Below are 10,118 nucleotides of genomic sequence, written 5' to 3' on the forward strand. Positions count from 1 at the left end.
GATAAAGTAGGTCAAAACTTATTCTGACAATCACCGTAAGATAAAACATTTCATGTGACGTTAAGAAACCCCAAAATTCAAATACCAACTTTACGTTTCCCAGGGTCCCACGTTGCCCCAGGTCTAGTCTCGGCAGGTGGAAGTTGGAGTCAGTTGTCAGCACTTGTCAGACATCCCAATGTCATAAATTATTTTTTATACAATTTCAGTTTCTTCTCTTTCCATCTCTTGCTTCACGCGGAATATTTGGGAGAGTTGTGTGTTTCTCTCGTCCTAAACTCCGTCTGGGCATCATATGGGGCGGGAACCATATCCCAAATACTTTCTTTAGTCTCCTCAGTTCGCATTGGAATAACCGAGGTGCTACAACTGCAATGTTAAAGTTAAAGATGAGATGTCTACCCAATTGCAAATGAATTTCAATTTTGTAGATCACATCAGAAAGTGAGGCAAACCTATATAAAATGTACTAATGGAGTCAGTTTTCGATGATGTTTTTATAATTATGTTTTTATAATAATGCCCATTGTCTTCAGCAACTCTTAGCATATATGCACCCATAAAGTTATAAATGATACAAAATAAGATCCTTCATGTAATTGTTCTTTATTAAAATAAGGTGCATGCACTATTGTATCTTAGTGACATTATTACAAATGACAAAGTTTATAACACCACCTAGTGGTAGAACCACCGATCAACTTGGCATAATTTTTTTTTGAATGTCCAAGAAAAATAAAAACAAAAACAAAAAACGAATTTGAACAGTATAACCGTGTTGTCATAAAACAGACAAATACAGATGTTCATTTACATAAATCCGAAGCTTTAGAGCTGCAGTTATATGAATACTTGTATTCTACAATGTACTTTGTATACAAAAATGTATTACTAAGTACTGCATGTCATGCATGCCCTAATTGTCTAGTTTTAATTTAAAACATTATACCATATTTTTTCCAAAAACGTCTTCTTTTGTTATGCTACCTACATACATTTAAGACTGGAGCATAAAAGCAGAACAGATAGTTCACTCTCTATGTCTTGCTAGATGTCTTCATAGTCAAGCACTTGAAAGGCACAGTAGGCCTGTATGGATTTATATAGAATCCATTGTATGCAAGACATGGCAGAAATATGCCTTGTTTCTGTAAAAATGTGTTTCTTTGTCAAAACAAAAACTATTTTTCTAACAATGTCAGATACACAATGATAGTGACCCACCACCAGTCGAATGGAGTATGGCATCAGAATACAGGGAGGGTCCCTAGAAGTAGGGTTGAGAGCTATGATTACATCCTATGGATTTAACTAAATACTTTCTTGGTTATCCTATTAGGTTCCAAGAGACTGGCTCAGAATTCTGGCTCCAACTTCCAACCTCTGCTCTTCATCAGCGCTCCTGTAATTTCTTTATGTAGAATCCTGAAAGAGGAAGGCATGCATCATTGCTTTGAATCCAAAAGTAACTTTGAGATAATTTGCCATAAACAATTGATTCACAATTCCTGATTTATCTTAAAGCCAAAAATTACCATAAAGCCATTATTGTCCTATTCAAATTGTACGACTGAGGAGCCAACAATAATCCCAAAGTGTTCAGTGCTATTCAGACAAAATCCGATGTAATGAAATTGTTCCTTCACTCTCAATGTTGCAAATGATGAGAATGAGTTTATTACCTTTGTTAAAGATCTGTCGACGCAAGCATATGAGAACTACAGCCAGGCTTGAGAGGACGGTGATGAGGACCAGTCCTACAGCGACCATGATGCTAGAAAGAGAGAGGCAGACAGGGAGTTGAGTCCTAAATGTATGTCAACAAAACTCCACTGTAAACTATGCACGTCTGTTTGTTGAACCCCGTCAGCTGCACCCACTGTAGGCAAACGTGAGCCTCACACTTTGCATTGGTTACAATTACACATTTAAACACAGAGGAGTTTATGGGTTAGAGGTTGTAAGTTACATCCATCACAAATGATCTAAGCCATGCACTTACATTGGTTCTTTTGGTTCAGTGGTTGGATATGGATTTGAAACTGCAAATGTAAGATTTACTGTTAATCAAAATGTTATAGATATACAATGAAGGATATCGTAGACGTCAACCACAGGCTTGTTGTAGCACATATAAGGGCAATGAATACATGACGTTGCCCCAAACCCAATTCTACATCATACCCAGTTGGGGCAAGTAAGTAATGTGTACTGTGTGCGGTAGAGGAAGTCTCAGAGACATTCATTTTGGCAACCTTGCTCTTTTACTCACTAACTATGACCATTTCAGAATGTTCATGAATCAAATAAACAGGGTAGAACTGCAAAGTTTCTAGCATGGCAATATATGTGTATCCATGGCCTAACAACTCTCGACAGGAGATATCCGAGTTTGATTTGTAATGTTTATGCATTTCCAAAGGCAATGTTTTCAAATACTGTACAAGAGTATAATTACCAGTGTATGGTGGCGTCACTGTCACATTTATCTGGCAATCGTTGTTTGAGTTCATGTTGTATCCGTCCTCACAACCACACTCTGCATCAAAGAAGACTGTACAGGCAGTAACTGTCTTCTTACCTTCTCCTATCATGGGTCAAACAGACATGATGACATGACAGACATGTGTTCAAATCAACAACACATTGACCTGCCTCCAGTATTTCTTATGACTTTTTCTGTGAATAGACCTGTGTAATTTGACAAAATATGACTTTTCAATATTTAATAGCTAATATTTAAGGCTTCAATGCTTGATAAGTAATTATTTTTACCTGAGCAGTCTCTGCATTTACCACAGCTAACTCCCCTCCTCCCTCCTTCTGGCACCCGGCTGCAGTTTACTAACACAAATTGTCCTGCAAATTAGAATGAAGATGCAAACCGTTGTGTGTTGTGAAATCATGTATCTAAATATTAAACCCTAGGTATTCTATCTTTGCTCAAACATTTTTCAAATGTATCAAGAGATAAACCTATTACTTTGCCTCTTGTGAACTTGTGATTTGACTTTCACCTTGACCGCAGGGCTGGCAGCCGAGGTTCTGGTCGGGCAGCCTGACTGCTGGCAGACACTCTCCCGTGTAGAGAAGCGCGAAACTCGCAATTGAAACGAGGAAGAAGGAGAACATCTAGAAGGGGGAGGACAACAACAATATGGCTTGTCTTAAATAACAACCCAGTATCACGACCTGGTGTATCAATACCAAAGTAAAATGGGCTAGTCCTGCCAAACTGTAGGTAAGTGCCAGATCCAAGCGCGGTAATCAATGCAAGATTTAGACCAGAAGTCGAGTTAGGCGCTCGCGGATCTATCGAGCTGTCAACTCATGTCTGCTTTTCTACTTTAAATTCAGATTTACTGTACTCAATCTTAGAATCAAATAATGCCGACTACATTCAATATGTCATGAGTTATTGATATACAGTACTTACATTGCTGATGAAGTTAGACATTTTCCAGCGGAGTATTCGAGGTGAATGTGCAGTTGCTGTGAAGAAGAACTCATCATATAAATAGGCTATGGCCTAACATTTATTACGGAGAAATTGGGTGTGTCTTTTAGGAGCGTAACCCCACGCCCATGGTATGTCATATCATGGTGGCCATGGCAACAAGCCTACTGAAACCTACTGAAACCTACTGAAGCCTATCCCACGTATTGGTGGAATAATTAATAATGATCTTGTAAAGACTTGTTCAAAACCCAATGCTAGAAGAATGATTTGTATTTATTTATTTATTTTTTATTTACGGACGGCAGCGTGTTCTTGTGTTTTTGTTGATATAGCAGATTTTGTAAACAAATGATGTATGGCTTCAAATCATGTTTTGCAAAAGTAATAAAACTAATTCCAGTATGCATAGGCTACAACTTTCTAACAAGTATAGTGAAAGCAGTTTGGGCATGACACAGGCATGACGGAGCACATCTTACACAACTTACTGTTCTCCCTCTATATCAAATCTCTTTCTCTCTTTCCCCCCCTCTGACTCACAGGTGGCAAGAGGTGTCTTGCAGACATTTCTGCTTGGAACCAATCCACCACCTCAAGCTCAACCTTAACAAGACTAAGCTGCTCTTCCTCCCTGGGAAAGCCTGCCCTCTCCAAGACTTCTCCATCACAGTAGAGAACTCTACTGTGACCTCCTCACAGACAGCCAAGAATCTTGGGGTGATCCTTGACAACCACTTATCCTGTGCGGCGAACATCACGGCGACAGCACGCTCCTGTAGATTCTTCCTCTACAACATCAAAAGGATACGTCCATTCCTCACCAGAGAAGCAGCACAACTTTTGGTCCAAACACTTGTGATCTCTCGCCTTGACTACTGCAACGCACTCTTGGCCGGTCTCCCCGCCTCCACCATTAGGCCTCTGCAGCTCATCAAGAACGCTGCCGCCCGTCTGGTGTTCAATCTCCCTAAATTCTCCCATGTCACTCCCCTCCTCCGCACCCTTCACTGGCTCCCGGTAGCAGCTCACATTAGATTCAAGACCCTGGTGCTCGACTACTGGGTGGCAAAGGGAACAGCCCCTCCCTACTTGCAAGCGATGGTCAGCCCCCAAACCCCTGCCCGATCACTCTTCCACCTCAGCTGGCCGCCTGGCACCGCCGCCTCTACGTGGATGCAGCAGCTGCACTACTCGGTCACGGCTTTTCACTGTCCTGGCGCCCCGCTGGTGGAATGAGCTTCCCACTGCTGTCATGACTGCAGAGTCACTACCAATCTTCCCATCTCTTCAGGCTATATCTTAACGGTCCCTCCTAAAGACCTCTTCACCGCACTACCCCCCAGCACAAGTTTCTCTCCTGTTAATGAAATAAAAAAATAAAATAAAAACTGTGACTGCCTATGGCCCCTGGTCTGAGCATTGATTACTTTATCTTATGATGACTGATGGATAGATGATTCACTTACTTAAACAAATGTATTTGTTGTAAGTCGCTTTGGATAAAGGCGTGTGCTAAATGCCATAAATGTAAATGTAATGGTCCCCTTTATGTCATTTTCATAAAAAAATAATGTTCAGGCTTTCTAAACAAATCTTGTCTGAACACACCCTCAGTCAGTGGTTTCTTTAGCCATATGACAGTTTTAATAAGAAAAACCTTTAGTAAGACAGCTTTGTAGAAAATCCAACAATAGATTTACAATGATGCCAACACATTTAGAGGTTCATGATTTTACATTTGTCTGGTATTCTTTTTGCACAGTAGGCTTTTAGGGCAATCTGTTGCCCAATTTACATTATGCAATATGAAGGGGTAAATATTCTTTCAGTACATTTGAACAACTGAAATGTGACAAGTAATGTGTACAAAATGTGTATGCAGTTGCTTCTATTTATAGTAATTCTACACAAAACTGTTGACATGAAGGTGAGTCATATTTTTCACCTGAGTCACCTGAGATTTTAATTAATTCTGATATAATAAAACTGCATGGTTGAAGTTGTAAGAATGTGCATTGATGTAAGCAAAAATGTGTACCACGAGAGCACAATAGATCTCCCACTCTTTTAGCCCATTTTCTCATGAACAGGAGGGAGGGATTCCCTGGGGCTCGGGAGGAATTCCCTGATGACTAATGCAAAGCTAAAGAAATACTGCCACGCACGATTTACTCCCACACGTCTGTAGGCAGGCACATGACTATTCATAATGATAACCATTTTACATTACAACTTGTAATGATCATGTATTATTAAGTTAACAGTTTAGGGAACTCCCTCTATTTTACATTTAGTTCCATCTAGTGGTAAAAGTTGACCATTTTTGGTTCTTGTGCTACCAGCCATTTATTCAAATAAATGCAGAAATGTTTTAGACAAATACTGTAATGTAACAGTTTTCATGTACATATAACAGCTGTTAACTTTATTTTCAGAACAATATAGAACAATTAAACCACAATGAATAAATAATGATAAAAATAATAAAAGGTTCAAATTGGATCTGGATCTACAGACCGAGCAGATCAAATGCTACTAGTCAAATACTTGCTCACAACTCACCTCAAATAACATTGACAAATACAATTTGAAAACAAATATCATTCAAAACTATATACAGTATCATACTTGGGCAATTTTAATTCATAACACTAAAACATATTTTATTTATTTATTTATTTTGAATTACAACATTTCTCCACATTAGTTTAATTTGTATAAGTGCACCAGCTCACTAATTCAGGGTTTTCTCCTGCCAAGAAGCTGGTTGCCAGTGAGAGCATGTTTACAACGGCTGACTCTCTGTTCCTTATCAGACTCAGGTCCTCTCTTGGGGCCGTCTTTATGTGTTCTCTAATAATTAACAGCAAGCACTGAATTCTCTTGTCAGCAGCTGTTCAATTGGTTCAAAATACAGGACGCAATGTTGCTCAGTGTTCTCTAATAATTACAGTACACATACAGTAAAATACAGTACACAATGTTGCTCAGTGATCATGTAAACAAACAAACAATTCCAGTGAATGTGGATAGGACTTGAGGAAGGGAGATACAATCTGAAAGAAGGGAGGCTGAAGGTAGTTTATGTTAACAAGACTATTTATAAATGTCCATGACATCATATTTTAGGGATCCACTATATGCTGGCACATACATATGTGCCTCTATGAACAATTGTCAATTGTTCACAAAGACTCTCCTCAAAATCTCAAGTAAGGTGGTCCATTTCATAACTTCAAATGAAGTGAAGCACCATTGCATCCTTTATTATTCACAGTTAGAATCCTGAATCCTGTACAGTCTGATCCTGATAACACTTAGAGAAGCATTATACTGTGTACTCCCGCAATGGTATGGCAAAATCACATTACATTTTATGTCAAGCCATGCCACTTTTGGATGTGCACAATTCCTGTCTTTCTATCAATCTCAGGTGATTATCCAGAGTGAGGACTCTAGCAGACCAACACCACACAGAATGCAGACTAAACAAACATTTACATACATGAACATGCACATCAGAGGTATTTTCTATCAGGTATCCTGTGCAGATCTACTGAAGTCCCATAACAAATCCTGCGTCACATTGGGCGAGCCAGAGCAAGTGTGGAATGTGGACTATACAGGCATGTGTATCCAGCCATACAGATGTAGCACAGCCCACACTTTCATGAAATCATGATTCAGATAGTGACAATGGCAACCTCACTGACAGAATTTGTTTACAACAAACCATATCCACCTTTCTTCCTTCCCTTTTCTCTGAGACTCCCGGCTGCCAGCTGAGCCGACTGTGGGGTCCAGGTCATGCCACCATTGTAACAGGCAGGTATCAAATGCACAACCTTTTGCTCTGTAACCCATCCTCTTATTGACTGAGCAAAAGTCTAGCCTGTCCTTCAATGAGTGACAGTGGATACTTTACCTTAACTGCAATGTTAACAGGCATACACCTTTTAATCTGGCTTTACTAGGCAATAGCAATAAATGCTCTTTAAAAGAAAGGATCATACCTTTTCCATCAACTCAACTAAAGCTGTGTTGAATACTGAACTTAGCACATTACCTGAGCAGTCTTTACAGATGGGGCACTGTCGTTTGTGTAATTTGCACATAAAAAATGTGGCTCCTAGCATAGATTTTTTCTTATGATGATTGATGTACAGATGATTCACTTACTTTAGACAAATGTACTTGTTGTAAGTCGCTTTGTATAAAAGCGTCTGCTAAATGTCAAAAATGTAAAATGTAAATGTAAAAAGGCAATAGCAGTGTGAAGAAAACTGTAACTTGTAACAATATTTCCCCCAGCAGAACATTTCTACAGATTTATGAAGTTGTGTGTTTACATCTACATCAGCTCTGCCCACTACAGGATCCAGCGTGAATTGAAAAAAGCACCAACTCACCTGTGATATGCTCCTACTTGCTACCTGGTACAGGATATTTACTGTAGGTTGAGTAGGCCTTTTGAATAATTGTATATTTGTATTGTATTGATGTTATCTCAATGAGATTAAACTTGATAAATAAAGTTGTATTAATAAAATGAATTAATACAAACTCTGCTAAAGTTTCCGAAATGTCACAGAGCATTTTCAATACAAAATATAGAGAACTACTATGTGTGTAGGCTACTGTATTTTAACCTTTCATGGCAAGCATGCCAACTCTTTGGACATGACATTTTACTCTGACAAATATTCCAGTTTTATCTAATTCTGTGTTCAAACAAAAAATCTTAAAAAAAAAGATCTTATCTAAAAACAGTGTCATTATCGTCACCAGCCCCCTAATAAATGGACCTACTTAATGGGACAAACAATTCCACCACCCCTTGTCACACCCACTAAAGTTAGAGCAAGGGTGTCGGATGTTCCCTCTAAGGGTCTAAACAATTGTAAAGTGTAAAATAACATAGGCTACCTTAGGCCCGTAAAGTCAGTCTCATTATTAGTGTTAGCCTGTAATTGGCCTGATGTTACCCCCCCATGTTATCCTTCATATTTTGTGAAAATTAGGCCTCTTAATTTCTTCTTCAACAGTGATTATCAAACATGGCATATGGGCTATGGTTAGGATCAGGGCTAGGGTTAGGGTCAGGGCTAGGGCTAAGGTGAACTCAGCAATCACAAATAGGCTGGTAGGCCAAGAAAGTATTCTACAATGGATGATCAAAGAATATGCACCATAATGAAGAAAACCCCCAAAACAACTGTCCCACAGATCAGGAACAGTCTCCAGGGGGTAGGCGTGAATGTGTCACCCACTACCATCTGCAGAAGACTTCACCAGCAGAACTACAGAGGCTACACTGCAAGGTGCAAACCATGAAACTTCTAGAGTGGCCAAGTCAATCTCCAGATTTAAATCCAATTTAACATGCATTTCATTTGCTGAAGAGAGGATTTAAGGCAAAAAGACCTCAAAACAAACAACAACTGAAGATGGCTGCAATACAGGCCTGGCAGAGCCAGACCACAGACAATATCCAGCATCTGGTGGGGTCAATGGGTCACAGACTTCAGGCAGTTATAATAATAATAATAATAATAATGCATTTATTTTGTATACCGTTTTTCTCAGTACTCAAAGACACTACATGGAGAGAACAAGAATAGATAGATACATAAAAAGTAAAAACAAAAGCACAACCTGTAAAAACAACAATAATAGTTAAAGATTAAAAGCAAGTTTAAAGATGGATTTTGAGGGATCGTTTGAAGGAGGAGAGCGTGCTGGATTCTTCTATGTGATTTGGGGGAGTCTTCCAAAGAGTGGTTGCTGCAACAGATAAAGCCCAGTTCCCCCAGGTCTGGTGTTTAGTCCTGGTGATGAGGACAAGATGGTTGGCATCAGCGGACCGGAGATTGCAAGTAGGTGTGTGCTGGAGTTGTTGAGGGCTTTGTAGGTGGTGAGGAGAATCTTAAACTGAATCCTAAATCGTACTGGGAGCCAGCGGAGGTATTGAAGGACTGGAGTGATGTGGCCTTTGGAGTGGGTTCTTGTGAGCAGGCAGGCAGCTGAGTTCTGAACATGTTGGAGTCTGTTGAGGATCCAAATACAACACTGTTGCAGTAGTCCAGCCTGGAGGTAACAAACGCATGGATGAGGATCTCTGCATCATTGAATGACAGAGAAGGTCGGAGATAGGCAATATTCCTGAGGTGGAAGAAGGCAGTTATAGCCATGTGTTTGACATGAGGTTCAAATGAGAGGGTGGAGTCCAGGATGACGGCGACGTTACGGACCTGGCTTGATGTGGAGTCAGTGAAGCCATCAGTGTTGAGGGTGAAGTTTTTGGTAGAGTGGGAGAGGGACTTTGGGCCAACAAGTATGATTTCTGATTTGTTTGTCAGTTCAGTTTGAGGAAGTTGCATTGCATTTAGGACATGATGTCAGCAAGACAGTTAGCAAAAGTGGAGTGAGTGTCTGGAGTGATAGTTTTGGTGGTGAGGTACAGCTGAGTGTTGTCGGCATAGCAATGGAACTGGAGACCATAGCGATGCATAATCTGTCCGAGAGGGAGCACATACAAGATGAAGAGGAGAGGACCAAGCACCGAAGCTTGAGGCACTCCTTGGGTTGAAAGTTATTGCATACAAATGATTTTCAACCAAATACTAAACATGAGTGCTTCATTTGAACATTATCAGAT

At 39.8% G+C, this 10,118-nt stretch overlaps 1 protein-coding gene across 2 annotated transcripts; it reads right to left on the minus strand.

Moving 5' to 3' along the window:
• Window positions 1-594: 594 nt before the first annotated feature.
• Window positions 595-3,482, minus strand: LOC310802925 (uncharacterized protein). 2 transcript variants are annotated; one of them, XM_083667545.1, is made up of 7 exons: window positions 3,437-3,482; window positions 3,018-3,132; window positions 2,776-2,859; window positions 2,459-2,587; window positions 2,003-2,042; window positions 1,683-1,774; window positions 595-1,425 (listed from the first exon to the last, which is right to left on the minus strand). In XM_083667545.1, the coding sequence occupies exons 1-7, from the start codon at window positions 3,455-3,457 to the stop codon at window positions 1,394-1,396; spliced, it is 513 nt and encodes a 170-aa protein (XP_083523671.1). In that variant the 5' UTR covers window positions 3,458-3,482; the 3' UTR covers window positions 595-1,393. The 2 variants fall into 2 exon arrangements, with proteins under 2 accessions (XP_083523671.1, XP_083523670.1); XM_083667544.1 differs by having other exon boundaries at window positions 595-1,774.
• Window positions 3,483-10,118: the final 6,636 nt, after the last annotated feature.

This window comes from Argentina silus, assembly GCF_951799395.1.
Source record: "Argentina silus genome assembly, chromosome: 4".
Classification (NCBI taxonomy): domain Eukaryota; kingdom Metazoa; phylum Chordata; class Actinopteri; order Argentiniformes; family Argentinidae; genus Argentina; species Argentina silus.

Coding starts and splice junctions, on each gene's coding strand:
- LOC310802925 (XM_083667544.1), bottom strand. CDS start 3,457: ATGTCTAACTTCATCAGCAAT. Junction 2,860..3,017: donor CTGCCAGCCCTGCGGTCAAG/GTGAAAGTCAAA, acceptor TCTAATTTGCAG/GACAATTTGTGTTAGTAAAC. Junction 1,775..2,002: donor ACTGAACCAAAAGAACCAAT/GTAAGTGCATGG, acceptor CTCTCTTTCTAG/CATCATGGTCGCTGTAGGAC.